General features: G+C 39.7%; 1 protein-coding gene across 1 annotated transcript in view; it reads left to right on the forward strand.

Annotated features, from left to right (window-relative positions):
* Positions 1-20,874, forward strand: part of Scgdelta (sarcoglycan delta) — a 251,478-nt gene that overhangs the window by 209,500 nt on the left and 21,104 nt on the right. The window contains exon 3 of the mRNA XM_078192326.1: positions 7,839-8,115. Within this exon, the coding sequence (XP_078048452.1) occupies positions 7,840-8,115 (276 nt within the window). The 5' untranslated portion in view covers position 7,839. The remainder of the gene's footprint in view (positions 1-7,838; positions 8,116-20,874) is intronic.

Below are 20,874 nucleotides of genomic sequence, written 5' to 3' on the forward strand. Positions count from 1 at the left end.
TCGAGCGGTCGTACTGTAAACCTCTGGCATTTTTCATGGAAATTGCCGAGCAATTTCCGCGCTGTCCTGCCCGAGAGGAAAGAGCGGTCGCCCGGCTGCGGCACGGCGAAGGTAGACGAAGAAAAGGGGTGGTAGTAAAGCGAAAGGACGGGACGGGAAAAACGTGGGTGTGGAAGAGGGTCTCGTGCCTCCGCCGAGTGTTTCTCGATGCAATGACGAACGAGTCTATTAGCAGCAATTCGAGTTAAACTATGTTTGGCTTGCGGCAATTGACTCGCCCACCGCGAGCCATGCCTGCCTGGGAGCAAGGTCGACACAACCGCAGGACGAGTTAGACTTCCATCGACGTTGCCCGACCGTCTCAAACCAGACCCACCCAAATCGCCCCCTTTGCACCCTTTCTGTCCTCCCCGAGGCGCCGCAGAGCTGCGGTCTTCGACTAACCACCCGATAAGCTCTGAGCTTTCCAACAACAACAACAGCGGCTGCAAAATAATTAAGCTGTGCGTCCGTGAACCACCTAATTCGATAGCCTTTTCCCGGGGACTCGATCGCCGAATAATGTACCGTACAACCCGAAACTGGCTCACATTTCCAAGCTATGGAAACCGTAAGTGTGTCTATGCAACAGCTGTGCCTGTGTATAGCAACAGACAGAAGATCAAAGCGAGAAGGAAAGAAACAAAGAAATTAGTTTCATACATTGTGGATGTAACTAAAGTAACGCCTCACCTGTCACAATGCGTCAGAAGAAATGATGCAAAATAATATTCTTTGTCAATCCTTACTTGTCCAATGTTTATCGACCTTGATATATATAATTACAAAATTGATATGGACGTTAACAATTTTATGCGCATTTCCAAGCGTAGCTAACCTTATGAAGTGACTGCAAAACTTGATTTATTGATTTATTACTTGCAGCATACGCAGTTTTAAAGACGCTGTAATAGAAAAATTAAAAAATACAAAAGGATCAATTTTCCAAAGTTACGTATTTTGTCAGTACGATCTTCTTATAATACTCGGTAACAGTCTTCAAAATATGTAGCGGAAATACTGTAGAACTTTTACCAAATTGGTTCAAAGGCTTCTCAAATATTTCTGCTACAAAGGAGATCTCCTCCTATTTTAAATAGCAAAAATACGTTTAAATAGCATATAATAATGCTTAGATAACATATAAGATTTATACAGGATGTTTTTAAATTATACATACGTATATTGATTTATTAAAGAAACGTGATCGTATGTTTACAAAAAAACTCCTCAATTATTCTCAGTTTTAGTTTAGTCGATTAGAGGTGTGCAACCACTTAAACAGTTCTGAAGAAGCACAGGCGTTGTGGTAATGCAATCGATAGCGATGGAAAAATAATTACGTGTATGCGGGTCAAATGGGCAAGCGAGCCAGTTAATTGAGCTATCGGTGAATCTCGTTTAACCGCGATTGTCCAACACAAAGACCGATCTAATTCGCAATCGGTTCATCAGTATCTCTGTGTCTAGACTCGTTAAGTACTCCGAGTTTGCGAGTGCAGATCTCAATTAATACAACCTGTGTTCTATTGAAGGTAAACATACAACTGGTCGACGCATTTGTAACATTATTAACTCTCACATCAATAACTAAATTCTCAGATATTTATTTCTCATTTACATTTTACATTGCATTTTTTGCTCGCTTTGAGTTCTTATGAAAAACTTCCGAAATTACTGAAAATACTTTTTTGGTAATTTTTCGTTGATGTAAATTTTAACTTTTAAAAGGAGATAGCAGGTTTTACGTCAACATCATTATTTTTGGATTCATTGAAGACAAACTAATTTTTTAACAGTCAAATAAGAAATCAAAAAGTGAATAATTTATGTAATGTTTTTAAGAAACCTATCTATCGAACAAAATGCTCAAACGATCATTCTTCCATAGACTAAAGCGTAGAAAAAAGTATACTTTACGAGAATTCCTACAGAACCTCGGTTCGGTCATGAAAACAATTCAGAAGAGATGCACGAAGTGTTCTGAAAGTAATGGAGAAGCATTTAAGCCCCACTTTTTTTGCCCGCCATACCTCAACACTCTCTCACTATCAAGAGAATAATCGACCCACGGAAAAACGTACGTTCCTATCTAAAACTGTTATTTCATGCAATGGCCTGAAAAAATATCTTCCTGCGCGAACAGTCTTTTCGAAATCATCGAATCTCCAGATAACATTTATCTTCTAATTCTAATGAGAAAAAGGTTAATATAAAATGGGTTTCCTGATTCTAAAAGTTTGCCCGAAGCAGGGGAATTAGGAACCGCCAGATAATTGTAGCCGTAGAATTAAATTTTTAAGAACGGAACGAAGCGAAATTGACTGTACCAAAGATGGTATCTAATATGGAACACTTTAAAAATCTGATAAGAAAATTAAAAAACTTTTCTCGTTACGAAAAATTACTGAAGAAAATGTAATGATGTAAACAAATTCTGGGCGAGCGTAATTAGATTTTTTAAGATAGTTCCACGGTGGTTGGAGTTTTTATGAATATTAGACTGTGTCTCTTGACTCAGACACTGAATTTATTTATTTACCAAACGAAAGAAATTACATGAAATGGAAGATTATTAGAGTCAACCAATCGCGATTAATACGAGGATATTTCCCTGACAGGAGTTTCTTCCTCGTGCTCCACAACAATGACCGGGCAACTAGTTTCGAGACTCCGCGGCACGGCCGCCGAAATTCTCTTAGAGAATCATTCGAGCTACGCCAGTCGTCCAAAGGGACTCTTGTAGATCGTAATCGGCCAAATAGAGGCTCTGACTTCATTGTTCTCAGCCTGCTTCCGTCAAGTTTCCGGTGGCAAATTGACCTTTCGGATCGAGTTAAGTAGACTTTTGAATTTTTGCTCGTCGACAAGTGGGAATTATTCCGCGGCCCGTATTCAGATTTCATCGAAGTTCAATTCGCGTCGTTCTCGAGGGCGAATGTTAATCCAGAAACTTTTAAAACACTCCACTGTGTGTACTTTGGCTGAATGGTTGCTTCCGGAGGAGGTAATCCGTCTCTGGTTGCGCGGATACTTTCATGGCGAGCTCCGGTATCCCGCGAGCCGGAGGAGCGGGCTTCTCGAAAAATTGAAATTGACATCGAATTTCCGCGAGGCTGCAGAATCAGGGCGCCGGATAGAATTTTTGAGAATGCATCGATAATCGTAGGCGAAAGCAATTTGAATGATTGAGTCGGAGGTAAATTTAGAATTTCGGACCGTTCGCCACTCGGCTTTTCTGCTCGATATTCGATTCTATTTCAATGGCCATTATCAAGTCAACCGCGTAATTTATCACATTTTCTAAAATACAGAGAAAATTCGGAAGGAAAAGGATCAATTAGATGGAATGAAGTTCCAACTCGGCAGTATTTGATTCGCCAACACCATTTGAAAATTACTACTTTCGCTTTATCATCCTTCCTGAAATTCATTTCCAAGAGAATTTTTCTCCGTTATCAGTCTTGAATTTTTTACGTTGTATAATACGTGTTTGCCAGACACACGACTAACTAATTCTCCATGGAATGCTGGTCGAAAATAATGTTTTAATTTTCAGATCGCTGTAAAACATAGAAAATTGTATCGCCGCAATTTTTATATCTAATCGAAAGATTATCGAACGTTCGCTTTGGATTGCTGCAAAATAACTACTAAAGAATGATAAGTACGTAAAATAACCAAGATGTTTAAGATCAAGTTGGGCGCATACAAGCTTCAGATTTAGTATGCGTAATTTAAAGGGCGCGTCAAACGCATGAAAAATGTACATTTTCTCCGTTTAATTATACGAGACATTTAAATACATATTCCAAATGTTTTATAATTTCAACCAGCAGCGAAATGTTTTATCGCAGCGTTCCCCCTCATTCGGAATCTATAACTCCATAATAATTCGCGCGTAAACACGCCGGTCGTTTAATTCGTTTTAGACAATGGGCTATTAGTCACGGAAGTTGCGTCGCGCCGGGCGTAAACGGAACGAGAAAAAAGCGTGTTACGCGGTCGTACGTTAGTACAGTGATAATTTCGCTACTTGTAATGCTCTTTGGGCTTGGAACGGTGAAATTATGGTAGCCGTGGCAACTTCGCGTTACGTCAAAAGTTCCCGGCGACCGTTTAACATACGTCCGACGCTATTTATGACTCGGCGAAATATATCCTCGTTGTAATTGCCTCTTGAAGCCGAATCCCATGGTGTACGTGTTTCCCTGTCGCTTCCTTTCGCCTGTCCGTCATCAACTCCGCACGCATTCAACGTGTTCAATCTAATTCTAAACATTCGCGCTGTTTACTCGATGAACGCGGAGAATGGCTGCTACATTTAGGGAATTTCTGTTCTCCCGCGAATTCGCCAAAAGATTTCTCTCCACGTCGGAAAACACAATTTAACATTCTCTACATGTTATTCTATAAACTTTACTTCTTAAATCATGCTTCTAGAATACATCAACTCTTTATTATTATTACTCTTTATTAATATCGTGATTGACTCGTTATGAAGATATGAAACGTGATCCACTAAATATGGCTGTTTTTCGCGTTTTTTAATCCTATGTGAACGAATGTCGCGATTAATAATTTAACTGTCATAAAATAATATCCTCAGTACTTCAAAAAAATTGTCGCCGCGAACGATTGAAATCGAAACGAATTCTACTCTTCTGTTATCAATATTTAACCCTTTGCAGTCGAGTGGCGACTCTATAATTTTGATCAAGTTGACTAATATTTAGAAAATTGTTAAGAGCTGTTAACTGCTGCGTGAATCACAAAATTCGACTCTATAATGTATGAAAAATGCTCCAGGTTATGTAAAATGGAAACAGTATAAGTCTTGACAAATATTTGGAATTTCCAGTTGAAATGACTTCAACTGTGAAGAGTTAAACTTCATAATAAAGAAATGGTAACGTAGCTGTTAGAAAGCACGTAGCGCAAAGGGGCTATGTTCAGTATACTGAAACGTATAAATTGATAAAAAGAATAATAAGTTTACGGCGCCAAACAGATGGGGCATAGAAACTAAATTGTACGAAGGGCAGATTTCATCGCAGCTAATAATTTATTACTGGCAACAGCGTCGCCATTAGGAAACATAAAACATTTCCCGCTAAACACGAAATTCTTATCGCCGCAGCCTGCGGTTGCTTCTGAAACTGTTCCCACGGGAGCGAACAGGCGGCAGAAATTAATATCGAGAATCAGGCCGGAATCTGAAAAAGCCGGGCGGATTGAAAACCCTCGTTATGTACAATCTTCGATGAAGCGTGCAGCTGCGGCAGGTCCCTGGGTCAGGACCTAAGCGATAACATCCTTCACGTCGACCCCCCCCCCCCCCACCACCGCCCCCTCTCCGCCGCTTTCGTGACGGTTCTTGAAAATCGTGCATTTCCTAGTCCTAAAAAGCAAGGAAAGGTCTCTCCTCTCTTGCGTCTCGGCTTATCTACGGAGCTTTTAATTTCGAGCGACCAAGCTCTTTATATCCGCGAGAGGTATAATTATCCGCAGGATGGCAGAGGGGTAGCATTAAATATTTTATCCTCCGAGCAGCCTCACTTTCTTTCTCTCTTTCTCTCTTTCTCTATTTCCTTTGTCCCCTTGCTCCGTCGTGTTTTACCTCTCCGCTCTCAGGCGGTTTACGCGGAAAGAAAATAAAAACGGGACGCAGTACATTCCGAGCGAAAAACGAAGGCAGGATAAACCGGCTGGGTAACGTAAGCAAAAGACGGTTCGAGGTTCGAGTCACCGGCGTAACCGGCTAGAGATTAGGACGCAAAGTTACGTCTGGTATTTTGCGGACAGATTTACATAAGTTCCGCCATTCCTTTCCAGCGCGCTTTTTCCCGGCGCCAAGCTGCATCGCGTCGCGCCACTCGGCGCCGTTCCTTTAATCGTCCCGACCCCACCGACCCCGCCGCGTCGCCCCGTTCGTTCATTTTTCATGTGAGCGCTCGTACGGCCAGTAATTATCTACCATTTGATAATCCTCTGACTCCCTTTACCCCCCCCCCCCCCCACTTCCCAACATTTTCCACGCCGACATTTTATCGCCCTCTATTTGCCCTGCTGATTCCAGATTCGCTTCGACCCTCGCCCGCCTATTGCACCCTGACCTGTTACGGTTCCATTCGTCTTTCTCCTCCCCCCTCACTTTCTCTCGCGCTCTCTCTCTCTCTCTCTCTCATTGCCGCCACGTTACCGAATGATCCGTCATTGCCGTGTAAGATATAAAATAGAAATACAAGGAATCAGCTATTCTCAGACGCCGGAAACAGAGAGGCCGAGTGGATTTTTGAACTCCAGGCACGTATCAGACGATCCGTCGCGAGGTTGTTGTTAAAAAAACGAAGATCGATCTTCCAGGACATATTCTACTTCCTTGAACAATTCCGTACAGCCGGCGGGCAAGAATTAGGTATAAATCGTCAGCCGGGAAAGATACCGTAATTACGGAATTATTAACTACCGGCACTTGTACTTTGCAGTATTTTCTGTGCGTTCGTCATCCCTTAACGTCCGGAAACTGTTCACGGGGGTGTTCCATCAGGTTTATCAGGGCATTTGGATTCTGTGAACACGCTCGTTCTTGAATACATTTTACGCTAGGTTCTGGTTCGGCTCAGTTTTCAAAATGTACGAATATGATTACTGTTCGCGTGAAACGATTGCTGATAAATTAGTAGTTGGTTAATTCATAATTTTGTGGGAACGAAAAACTAATTTGACTAGTTTGTTGGGGGAGCTGACAAGAGGGTTTGGAAAGAGTACTATTAATCTAATTATTATAGATGTTAATCTTAAACATGGATATATATATTTACTTGAGATATGTAGTTTGTAATTATGAGAATTTTTTAACCTGTTAGTTGCGTACGACGTGTATACACGTCATAAGAAAATGGCAATTTTACATCTTATAATAAATATATTTCTGTTACAATTTATGTCAAAATACTCATGGTAGTATATTCGTAAATTTCATACACTTTAGGATAATTCTAGAACAATGATCAAAAAGACTACATTCAGTATGATCGATTAAACGCGTAACAAAATTTATATGTATATATTGACTCAGCTAAGTGGTTAATATATTGTACCATTTGCCTGGCGTTTTTATTCTATTAAAAGGAAAAACAAACTAAGTTCGGAGAAAGACAAAGAAGTAGAGAAATTGAAGATTTAATAGTTCAATACTTTTGACAATAATTCTACTTCGAAATTGATTATGATCTGCTGACTGGCTAGTCAATAATTGTTACTGTGTATCATAGTTTTTCTTCTTGTTGTTGCGCTTATTGTTTCTGCTGTACTATATTACTCCAATCAGGATAATCTCGTACATGTTATGGCATTATCAATTGGATAAAAAACATACTCATTTTATTGGGATCCTAACTCATTGAATAATGCAAATTTTCATACAAAATTTACCTTTTAAGGTATAACTACGTAATAGAAATGTAAAAATCTACGTAAAAAAAAATATCTACGTAATATAATAAAATTACGTTAAAATTAAAAATATGAAAATTACACATCTTAAAATAATAATACAAAAAATTTAGAAAAATAATTCTACAATATAATGTTACATAAAAATCAATTAGCTCGATGCTCACAAAAATGATATAGCAAAAATGAATTCCATGTTATATCCAGAAACCAAGTGGACGAAATAATATTAAAATTTCTTTCACCCGAAGTATTTTCGTGCGAGATTTCATCTCGGCGTCTGTTTAAAATTCAATGCGAGGATGACACACGTATTTTATCCAACCTGTTTACGATTTCAGGATGTCCAGAGGTCAAGGAGGTTGGTCCGACGAGCCGTGCACCTCGGCCGGCAGCCGAACTGTCGTGCGACAGTCTGCGGGACCATCTTCAAGAACGACGCCTCCGATCATAGAAGACCGAACTTCCGGTCCAGCGTCCTGCAAAGGTGGATTCAGGTTAGGCGTCTACGGCTGGCGGAAAAGGTGTTTGTACTCCTTAGTGCTGACTTTAATGATCATCGTGATCCTGAACTTGGCTCTCACCGTTTGGCTCCTCAAAGTCATGGGATTCAGCTCGGTAAGTTTCTGGACAATTGTTATTACACGTGGTTATTATAATCTCATGATCTTCTGCAGGATTATGTGGTGTTGTAAAATTTGGAATTAATAGATTGGGGAAATTGGGTTCTCTGAAAAGCACTAATATATGAAATGCAAAATAAGATAATATCAAAGTATTAACATTTTTATTGAACTGCTGAATAGCTATTAAAAGCTGAATTTTTATCATATTTAAGATAAACATTTAGCTTGAAGAGATCTATTGGAAACGGTTATTAAACGTTACAAATTCAAATGTGCATTAAACATTGGCTATAAACATTGACAGAAATAAAAGTAGATAATTTAATTATTTATTAAAAATGACTTCAACTTGCTTGCAGAGATATTATAATTAAGGGTGCTTCCATTGATCTCATTCACTGAATACAGTCAAGATCGCCTCTAATTCGGTTCGTATCACGTTGATGAAATTGATGTGACCATTGTTCTCCCCGAATAACCTACTAAATACACGCAACTTGTCAATTTGAAGGAAGAATGACCTGTACAGTTTGCCTATAGTAATAAAAAGAAATATTCTACATTTCCGTGTTCCTAACAAGATTAATGTATATAATTTGCAACACAATCTGATCGGTCAGGAAGTGTTTACATTCATAGCGTTTGAATAAATAAAATTTATTATGTTTGTTCGCGGCACCTGTATGACACAATACATGTATGAATTATAAACGCTGCAGCCATTATATCGCAAAGTTGCTGCATATACTCACAGCTTTTCGGGGTGATTAAAAGCACAGTAATTATTCCAGGGGATCGGAAAATACCCGTTTTAATGCAAACAAATTTATTTTAATCCATTTAATCCTTATTGGACGTCAGATATTCAGGCCTAACGTATAGTGTCACTTCAGAGGTGATTTACGACCGTTGAGAATGAAGACATTGAAGATCATCTTTCTTTCCCGAATACCATCGTCAATTTGAATTATTGACGCATTGTATTCTTTCTTCCAATATAACTGTCGCTTTCTTGAAACACTAACAATTCTCTAGAAAAACACTGACTCGAAACACCTCGAGCGCTCGTTACAACAATGAAATCACGCCATACCATTTCTCGTTTGACATTTTCGAATACTCGAGAACCGTTCGGCGCGCTGCGCGAAACACTGACCTCCCGTTGGAAATCTACTTCGTCGGCGGAGACACTTGCTCGAACCACGTCCATCGAATAAGTTTGCAAAGCAAGTTCAAGGCTTGAGTAAAATGAAACTATCCCCGTGTCTCGCCAAAAAATTAATATCCACAATATCCGTCTGCCAACGAGGCGGCCTTTTTCCGGTCCGAAATTATTTCCGGGAATTGCGAGCCAACGGGTTCTTTGTAAAATCCAGCTACGGTCATTTTCCCTTACTCCCATTGCCCGAGCGACCCCTACCCTTCACCGGCCAAGCTTTTCAAGTGCATCGCAGCAGCGTGTCCATTCGCGTTATTTCCTGCACGCTGCTCGCAACAGCGACCCGGGATGCTGCCGCGATCTCTGACTTTGATATCCGTAAGCAGAAACGGAGATGCATGCCCCTCTGCCTATACGTACGCCTGGCCCACATTCACACACTCCGAACTGCCGAACACAACGGAACCGGGAGCAAGCTTTGGGTACGCAATCCACCAAGCAACCGTTACAACTGAAAATCCCTGACAGAGCTTTTGTCCGTTAACGAAGCCCGAACCGTCAACGTTTTAGATGGTCTTGTTCGTCGCTCACTCATTCCACTTGCTAATTGAAGTGATTGCAGGGCCACTCGTTGCGTCGTTCCAGACGCTCCCGATCAAAGGCGTCCAAACACTTGTACGCGCCATTAAAGAGTAGTACTTTCAAAAAGTTAAAGTAAAGAGACAGTTGGAACCGCGGATTAGGTGCTTCTGAAAAAAGTTAAATGGAAGTTTGGTTCTATTGATTCCGCGGACGTTCTAGACGAAGAAATGGATGCTGTTACGTGGAATCGGTCATATATAGGGAATAATTTTGGTTAATAATATTAAATAGTAATTCGATAGTTTTCAAAGTTAAAATCAATAGTTTTCAAAGTTCACTTTTATTGAAATATATTCGATCTAGCTGGATTGGATTAGTGTGTTTATATCGCAAAAGAATTATATTGTAGAAATTTTCCTATTAATTAACCCTTTGCACTCGAGCGGCGACTCCGAGACACCACTAAAATTGTTCTATCACGTCTTAAGATAATTTTTATACAAAGTTTAGAATTAAAAAGTTGTTACATAGTGAAGCTATTGGTATGAGTGATAAGAATCGATTTCGTATGCATAAAAGTACACTCTGCTTCATAGAATGGAAATGTGTTCCATTTTGCGTCAGAGTGCACCCTTATCACGTACGAGAACTACCTAGTCACTTGAAATTAATTCTGCAAAGCATCTTTTTCAATATGTGACTCGAATGATTTTAATTGATATGGAATTGGAGTTGCGACAACCTCTTAACGGAACGGGGCCGTCGACTGCATCGTCGAGTACGGTAAGATTAACCCTTTGCACACGAAGCCATTTTAACTGTAAATCTAAAATAATTTTTCTGTCCTATAGTATTTACATTTTACGTGACAAAGTGCATTTTATGCATATAAAATCAACTCTTGTGACTCATATTAATGGTTCCACTTTTAACCATTTTTTAAACCTAATTTTATATTAATTTTGTTAATATGAAAATTATTTTAGAAAGTGATAGAACAATTTTAGTGGTGCCTCAGTGTCGCCATTCAAGTGCAAAGGGTTAATGTACATGACACACGTAAGCTACGGAATATTTATTTCAACTTGTCCTTGATTGTTATTTATTTTACGATTTTCCATAGAACAAAATGTCAACGCCTGATTAAATTCGACGCAAAATGCGCTACAATATGGTTAAAAAATATTGTTTCACTTAGCAGAACTAACTTAATTTTAAAAACGTTCCAAGTATTCCAGCAATAACAAAAGTATTAAAGTATTAAAAAATTTCCTAGAGAAACATTGTTAATCTATTCAGTCCCTTCTTCCACTACAGTCATTATAATCGTGTGCCAAATATCTGCAATAGAGAAACTGAATTTGTCATCATTTGAAAGAAATTAATAAGAGCTATATTTAGCAAGTTATGTTCGAAATCTACGTAACAAGTCTGCCACGATGTTGCTGTGCAAAAGGTTAACCAGACAGATAATATGAGAAACTCGAGTACCTTTACTTGCAACGCCCTGTACTTTCACGAATTTACCATTTCACTACACCGACTCTGAACTGCGTAACCACCTTACCCGTCAACGATCCATACGCCCAACTAGTTACGTTTGGACTACCATTGCGACCCGATGCAATACCGTCTTCGAGGTATTCCTCACCCACTCCCAGGCAACGACGTCATCATCTATTCCTCAAGCAGTGCGCATCCGCTAATCGAATTTATAAACAGAAATTCCGTCGATATTACCGGAAACGTTCCCGATCGGGAACGGTAACTCGAGTTCACAGTTTGCGTGTAACCGCTCTCATTAATATCGACTCGTGTCTCGTGGTTCTGAATTAGTTTCGCCCGAGTTTCCGGGTATGTGCGTAACAAAGCGGGCCTCCGGTTCAGAACCTCGTGGTCGGGACATTGGGGAGGGGAGTCGGGAGGGGGGAGGAGGAGGAGGCGGAGGAGGAGAGGAGATTCGGTGTCTCTCGGTTGCCGGCGGAAGACACGCAGAAACGGGGAAGAAGCGGCGATAACGCGATGTCGACAAGGTGGTTAATATAATTCGCGGTAATTACCGGAAACGTTGCAACGCGCGAGTCTCAACTGCCAGAGGAGATCGCAGTTCGCACTTCGTTCGTCTTCCCGCGCGGGCGGAGGTGGGCCGGTTAATTCGTGGCACGGTTATAATTAACTTTTTCGGGGCGGGCCGCAAGGGCTCGTTACGGCGGCACGGGTTGATAACAAGCGTCGAAAACGTGCGAGCGAGCGAACGGTCGTTAGAAAAAGCCGGTCACACCGGTGTTCGTTGTTTCATTATCGTTATTGCCAAAATCCGGCCGCGGGTAACGCGATATTTAACGGCGTTGAGTAATATCGCCGCGAGCAAGCGTAACCTTTTGGCCCTGCGTTCCCCCGCGGATTTATCGCGGCTGTGCGCGAATGTCGCGGCCGTAATTCGACGCGAGTGTAATTAACGCGGCCGTACATTCATTCACACGCTGAACGCTTTTCGAACCCGATGCGCCCTCGCAAACCACGAGCCTCGGATCCCATTTTTTCCTGCATCGATCGTTGTCGCTTTGTCCTTACACCATTTGGCACCGTGCATATCACTCCCGATCTTTTGTTCGTGTTTGTGGTGTGATTATTGCCTCCCCTTGGAAATTAACATTTTCTGAACATTATAATAGCGTTGATCGTGCCTGAAACTTCATTATTATAGCTTCCAGTGGTAATACAGTCTGTTTTTCAGGGGAGAAGGTCCGAGATACACCGTCAGTTTCGGCAATTATCTTTTCTAGTTGTTCACATTTATATCGGAAGAATTTAATCCCTTGCACTATAATAACGAGTCAGACTCGTGACGAATGTTTCCTCTACATCTCGATAAATATGGCTGCCAAATATTTCAATTAAATCGAAACAAAATTTGAATCCCCTGTCATCGAAATATGGGCATAAAAATAAACGAGGATTATCGGAACACTAGGATCATCTCATTACATCAGGGGAATAATTAAGTAATCAACGTAGCTATGAAAGACCTAATAGTGCAAGACCTAATAACTGCAATTGTTACTATGCCACACGGGGATCGCACAAGCGCTTTAATTGAAAAATTAGTAATCTACAATGTACTTCATTCTATTCATATAATTTGATAAATTTCCACAATTTTATCAGTTTTTTCGTGTTTTAATTTTTTGTCTTATTATATACATCTAATGAATTTGTTTCGTGCAAATAAGTGGACAGGAACGATTATCTTTGGCGTGTCAATCGATCTTCCCAGATATCGTCGAATTGGCATTGAAGTTTTGATATCCGAAGTTATTGCAGGACATGCTTTTAGCAAATATAAGCATTACAAATTAATACACTACACGTTTTTACAGTCGCGGCTCTCAAGCCTAAGAAGATTGATGTGTCACGTGCCTGAAAATGTCACGCAACAGTTAATGGGTTCGCTAAGAGCACGTCGTACGTCAGAATAATGATCGGTAACAAGTAGTATATTTCACGAATCTAATACACATATAGAATACATACAATGCGTACAGTATTACATACAATGTATATCTGATTTGTATCGCCTCCTCGTAATCGTGCCGCTTGGGACTGGCGCGGGGATGCAATTCTGAAAAGCAATTGACGAAATGCGTTTCAATATTATAATAGTTTTCCGAAACTGTCTCTCCCTTTAGTATCATTATTTCATATTTTGAAAATAAGTAATATATATACCTATATATATGTATACCTAAAAAGTGCAAAATAGCGAACAGATTTTGAATGAGTGATATATAAAAAAATTAATAGTTCACATTAAGTATAAGTAATAGACGATAATTGATTGAAATTAAAGGAAAAGAATAACTTTGTAAATAATTATTTCACCGAAGCTAAAATAGATTGGTCTTTCTGTTTGAACTACCCTAAATCAGAGCTGTTCAAAATGTCTCGCGGCGGGCAAGGGTAAAGCCACGGGGCAAAGCTACGAGCAAGCATCTTAGCGGAGTGGAGGTGTGAGAATAGAAAGAGCGAAGTGTTTACGTTTTCATGCCATTCTGTCACTCAATCTCGACATTCACTACAAGCGATTTCTGTCATTGTCTTCAGCTGATAACGTGTAATGGAGGGGAGTCCCACGAGAAGCTAGAGAAGGAACTCGGGAGTGAGGACTAGAGCCTACCAATCGGTATTTGTTCTGTTACGAAATGTCTCTAATTAAAACCATAAGGGATGGTTGCACTTTTCCGAATTTTGTTGATAATCATACGATCAGGATGTAAAAAGAAAATTCCATTTACTTTCAATTTTTTGTAACTGCCCCTTGCTCTACTTTAACGAGCCTGACTCATGATGGATACTTATAGTAACAACCTGTTAAACACGAATGTTATTCCATTTTCTTTTCTTTAAGAAATTATTACAATCGAAAAGAGCTCTAATCATTATAGATGGCAAGTAGTTAAAGTGCGATAAAGAAAAAACAAACAAATTGCGGTGCACCCCTTCCGAAACGACCCTAATTGGATGCAGCTTCGGCATACCAGGCGGAGGCTACAATTAAGAAATCCGCGGCCTCTCGCGACAACGACTTCGCTTTGCGATTTCCCGTAAATCGTCGATACTGGCAGATCGGCTGGATCCACTGACAAGCCAGGCAGCACAGCCGCGATCCCACCTTAACCCTGTCGATTAAGGTAAAGACGATAGAGAAATCCCTTTCTATATCCCTCCACGATAGCATTGAACCCGCTTATATCCACCATTATCGAATTTATTTGAAATCGAAAGGAGCCCCAGCGATCAGGCACAACGATCCCTCGATAGGGGCTAAACTCGCTGGAAATTGAGTATCAATCCGTAAGTAAAGAGTCTGCGAGCAACGTGGATACCCCGTGGGAAATGTAAGACCCTCCGCCACTTCTCGTGTCGTTCTTCTTGCCGGCAACCGAGCCACCCGCTATCTCTGCTCGTGCCGATTTCCTCGTCTACTCTTCGCTCTGTTCACTCCCTCTTCGCCGTTCCCTGCTCCTCGGACATGTTCCTTGCCCGCTGATGCCGTTCCCTGAACGATTCTTGTAGACGCGACGTGAGTAATGTCTGTCGCTTACCTATCCACGAGTCGTAAATAGAACGGGCAATCGAGATCACCGTCTCGTCGTACGAAAAATCCGACGATCTGCGGCAATAGCCCGATTGAAACGATTTGGTTATTCTTCACGCCGGCAGAATATAAATGTTTATATTTTAATCGGACCAATCGTCCACTATAATACAAGCAGGCTACATAATTCTGCTGGGATACTTACAACAGAATAAATCAATGTGATTGGTCGAGAATTCTTGGTATTTTTACGTTTTAAAAGCTAGTCAATTTGGAGACTACAGTTTTTTGAAATGTGACGATTAAACCGCGAATTTTTATGCAAAACAAAAATTATCTGCAGTTTGTTTTGAATTTAATTTTGTTGATGGATTTCAATTCGAATTTAATTTATTTGGAATAGCCATCGTCATGAATTATTGTGTCACATTTAAAAGTAATTTTTACATTCTCAAATTTCTTTATATTTAAATAACTGTTAAAAGTGCCACTAATGTATGATAGTGAAGCAGGTTAACCAATTCCTATGCTTTTCTTTTGTTCTCGGGCATAAATAACTTTATATGTATCAAATAAAACATATTAAATTTTCTTGTACTTTTATTTTGTTTGTTTTGGAATACAAATATTTAATATGTTTTATTCAACAAATATAAAGTTAATTATTCCCGAAAACAGACCCTAGACCGGCTCCATTATACTATGAGTCACAAAACTGAATTTCACACGCACGAAACGCACGAATTAAATTACAGAAAATAAAAGTACCGTAGGTCAGAAACGTTTTGGATTTAAAGTTGAAGCGGCTTCATGTGCAAATTGTTTAATATTTAAAAACTGTGACCGAGCTGCATCGTAAACCACCTGATCACCTACAATGAAGTTAGCCATAACTCGCTACGGAATCAATGTCGCCGACATAGAATGGCGGGAGTTTAAGGGTCCACGAACTGAACAACTTCGAAAAATCGCGTCGTTACAAATGACAATGGGATGCAAGGTAGCCGAGCGCGTAGTCGTGGGGTCCAGAGTATCTCGAGACGCGCGGTTGATATCCATTCAGAAGTTTCCCGCTCGTCTTATCCGAGCGAAAGCGCGTTGCACTCGCGAGACCTGGGAAATATTTTATGCCCTCCGCACCATCCCTTCTACCCTCCCTCTACGCCTTGATCCACCATTCTTTTCCACCTATTCATATTTGATGAGAGAGTCTCGACCTCTCCTTTCGCGGAGCTCTCTTTACCATGGTATCGCGAATCCCGCCGGATTTGCTCGATCCCATCGCGAGCAAGATCTTCAAGAAATTAAATCGTTCTCTTCGGGTTAGGAACTTGCCGCACGCCCAGGCTTCGTCGAACGCGGAGCAACTTTTCTCCCAGTTAAATTAATCGAGGGGGCCGGGTATTTGTTATTAACGACGAGTGTCGCCGGAATTCCCCCCGGTTCACGGAATCATTGTCTGTACTTAAGATAACGAGTACCGTGGGTACTTTTAATGCGCCAAACGAATTGAAGATTCATGGACTAATGGACGAACACGCGAAACGTTTTCTTATTGTTCGCGGAATCTTACCCAATGACCCAGTTCAGAAGCTGAACTTAGACGCGACTCTACATCAATCTTTCGCGTCAATACTTACTTTTTATTGTTTCAGATATTTCTGTCACTTTTGTCATTTCTGTCGTTGTTGTCGAATATTTCAAGTGTATTCATTTTTCAATTAATTTTTTTCAATATTTTTATTTATAATTTTCATTTTCAAATTATTTATAATTTTCATTTGTTTGTTACATTTCGTCTTAATTTCTAAACATTTTAATCTTATTAAAATTTACGAGCATATTTCAGTTTTCGCCAGAATTACAATTTAAATATCAAATTGTAACAAAATTTTACGCATGTCGGATATAATCGTCGTGACACAAAATTCTGCCACATCTCCATGACGGATATAGTCGTCAAACATACTTAACTGGTTAAGTTATACATACATTTTGGACGTCTTAGGAGAATAGTCCAGCGTGAGTCTTTGAAACAATTGAATACGCCTACAGAAAATTATGTCTAAATTTTTCAAAATAAGATAGTTCCACCTGTTTGATCATTCAAAACAGGACTATACCTATAAATTATAATATGAATATAATTATATCTGAAATTCGACTATATCTTAGAGTAGCAAATTTATCGTTTTTATGTCTTTTAATACAAAAATGTGATGACAGTAGGCGTTATAATTTCTTTGCAAGAACATACCAATGAATGTCAAACAAAAACGCAGTTTACGCTGGAATGCCCCCTTCATTTTTCTGTTGATCTCATTAAAACATGTACAAATGTTAATTAGCTGTCGGAAACCGTAGAATGAAATAACAGTATTTGTTCTCAGAATGTTCAACAAATTAAAGCTCGCGTTAAAATATAAAATTCTCGGAGATTAACGAAAATGATAGGAAATCATGGGAGGAAGAAGAGTTAATTCCTAAATAAAAAGTGAAGATTAATGACATTATGTAATTCTTCCAACCTCCTTGAACTTTTCAGATCTCTATTTATTCATAAATTAATGGGAAATAAAAGATCGCTAGTAAAAATCACTAATAGGAAATTAGTAGAAGACCCCATGGTAGAAATTTCTTATTTCTGCAATTTAATTTTTAATAAGAAACGAAAAATCGCTAATAAAAATCAGTAGTAGGAAATTAATAGAAGATCCAGTGGTAGCAATTTCTTATTTCCGCAATTTCATTTTCTTGCAAATTTCCATCAACGAAATCTCTAGTCCGAAAAATACCAATATCTAGAATTTAATATCAACGATGGATTTCGCAATCCGCAGTATCTATTACGGTCACCGAAATAATTCAACAATTAAACACGAACGTAGCTATAGTTTTCTGGCCAGGTTTTCAATTTCGAAGCGGCGCATCATCCATATTTACGGTTTCGCGGAAACAATGGGCGCGCAAAAAAATAAATAACAGACAATATATTAATCCATGAGCCGAATAAAAATTTATAACCCAGGTCCCCGTAGCGTTTCATTGGCGTGCAACATTTCTTCGAGCAAGGCGATTCCTATTTCGCGGTAGGGTAATCAAATGATTCGGTAGTTAAAGTTTATCGAGCCAGCGGTTTTTTTTTATCCGTCCCCATAGTTCGGGTCGCCTTCTGTGCTTCCTTTCCCGATTCAGTCATAAAATTTCGTTCCCTTACATCGCGGATCTTCGCGTCGCTCGAAACAGAATTTACTGCGCGAACTCTATCGTAAAGTTCGCCGGGTAGAACGAAATTCATAACTAGCTGCGTTTCCAATATCTCGCGCGGATCGGAAGGTCTTACGAGATCTTCGATTACGAACAATATATAATACAACCTGAAACGTTATGTCGGACGGTACAGTATACAGATATTATATTGGCACTAACGGCTTACCGTATACAGCCCTTACGGAACAGATGCCCCACCTACCTAATATCGTTCACGGAACCGACCCCTATAACCCTCCTATCTATACAGAATTCACCTGTATACATTGGCCATCTGTGTTCGTGTATAGGTATGCAATACATATTGCCCGGCCAGCACATAATACGCGCGCGTCTATATGTATGTAGACGTCACGAGTGTGTCAAGGTGAAGCCTCGCGACATCATCCATGAATATTTCTCCTTTCGATGTTATTTCTGTTCGTTTCGATTTGTTGCAATTGGTAGACATACTAAAAAATTTGCGATATTGATTAAAATTTTAAAGGGAGACATGATATAAATTGCTGAGAATTTACAACTTTTTGTGATTTTATTTTCAGCAATGCAGTGAACCAATCTCCTTGAAATTATAGGGACATTGTGCTACTGTACCGATGTAAATATAGGTAATTTTTTCGGTTAAAATGAATTATAAAAAAGTTGTGTTTCTTTCATTTTTTAATATGCTAAGAGCATAAATTTATTTTTAAGTTAAAAGACTAAAAACTCTTACTTTGTTATCCTTCAAATGGCGGCACTAAATTGTTGAATAATTTAAGGCTCGTTAAATTTGCTTTACTCTCGTACGGAAATGTTTGTGACGATTGTTTGTTTAGCAGCGATGTGAAATTTGCAATGGATTGCATTTAGTAGTTACGTCAGCAATGACGGCAGCGGGGACGCGGGAGGTTAGCTAGGATCTAATAGAATCACGTGGTAGCAGTATTTGCATTAACATTTAAAAATGTATCTCACCATAGGCCATTATAAGATGATTGATCTAATAACGCCATACTGAGCGTAAGATATATCAATTTTATTTTTACAATAAAAATCCTATCAATCGATTTTCCCAGTATATAAAGTTATATATAAATTATTATTAATGATAGCTATTTTTATAAGAGTCTCAAAAGCTTAAAGAAGTTTCAGCGACTCGTGATTTCAGAAAATTAATTTTGCGTCAACTTGAATTTAATTATGTTTGTGTATGAAATTGACTTCATTTAGTTTTATTGATTTTTTAATGCAACAGTATTCCCACAAATGGTATTAATAAAATTAAATCGAATAGATTTTATTCTGAAATATATTCATACGAACAGTGTCTTCGAATGAACCGGTCCATAAAAAGCTTTTATCAATTATTTGATTAAAAACGTAGGAAAATTAATACTCTCTACGATAAGTGCTCTGGAACCATTTTTCTCAGTCAAACAATTGACGTTCATTTTTCAAGATTAAAGGAACATTCACAGATATTTGAAAATTTACCGAAAAGCCGTATTATTTAAATGAACTTATTCCTAACTTATTCCTAAACGAAACAGCTTGTGGTATCATTCCGCTCTTATAACACGGACCATTCAGCTGTAATGAAATAAAAAACCCAACAAAATATGCATTGTCTACACGTGGGGCAGCGTTACACGTTTTCCGTCGTCAAACGTTGCGGTCGAAGCGCACGGTTCCGTCAGAACGCTGCGAATCAATAACACCGGTTAATAGAAAAAGTGTCGATAAAAATTCGAAATCCGTGGCCGCAGATTAAATAATTGATTAAAATTTGCACGGTCGAAGAAATATGGCATTTACATGGTCGGGCACAAAAAGAATTCAAATCCGGCCTAGGCGCGCGCGTCCGCGCGCACACAATGAAGCCGCATTTTCCAGCTGCGATGGCCGCATAACAACCGTTTGTTCGCGCGATCGAGAATTCACAAACGCGAAATAAAAAATTCGCATAACGTCCGAGTGTCCGGCGGGCCGGGATGTCAGCGGTTGGCAACCGTCGCGGAAGCGGATTGAAGTCGCCGAAACAATGAACAACCGACGAACGGAAGCTAATTCGTCGACGGTCTGAGCTTAAGGTCAATGGACCAGCCGGATCGATTTTGATTCATCGGAAAAGTTGCGGCGCCGGCCAATAAATGCGTGAGAAATGGCCGGCCGCCCTGTATACATTACACAGAAACGGTGTGTTAGTATTAATGGATATCTATTATAGCGGTCGGCCGGCAAGTGCAAGTGCAATATACCGGGCACGCCGCCATGAATTTTGAGCGCACACCGGTGCCATAGTTGTTGCCCAGTCAAACCGGGTCAAACAACGAACGGGCAAGTTTATCGATTACGGAGATTTCGAGATGAATCCCGTTCCTTTGTTTCTAACAGCGTTTTCCCGTCGATGGCCTTTCCTATTGAACATTTTTGTTTAAAACGCGCGCGTGCGCGAAACACGCGGCAGTGTCACACTGATCCGCGTGATTGTGGTTACACGCGGTGTACGGGAGTGTTGAAACATCGGAACGTCGATTGCACTATTGCTATTGATTTTGGTATTCCCCTTCTTCGTGAACATTTACAGGAGAACTTCTAGCAAATATTCGTATAGTTGCGGAAGTTGTAATACTGAATGTAACTAGGTTATACGACACAGA

The sequence above is a fragment of the Augochlora pura genome, chromosome 10 (genome assembly GCF_028453695.1).
Source record: "Augochlora pura isolate Apur16 chromosome 10, APUR_v2.2.1, whole genome shotgun sequence".
Lineage (NCBI taxonomy): Eukaryota > Metazoa > Arthropoda > Insecta > Hymenoptera > Halictidae > Augochlora > Augochlora pura.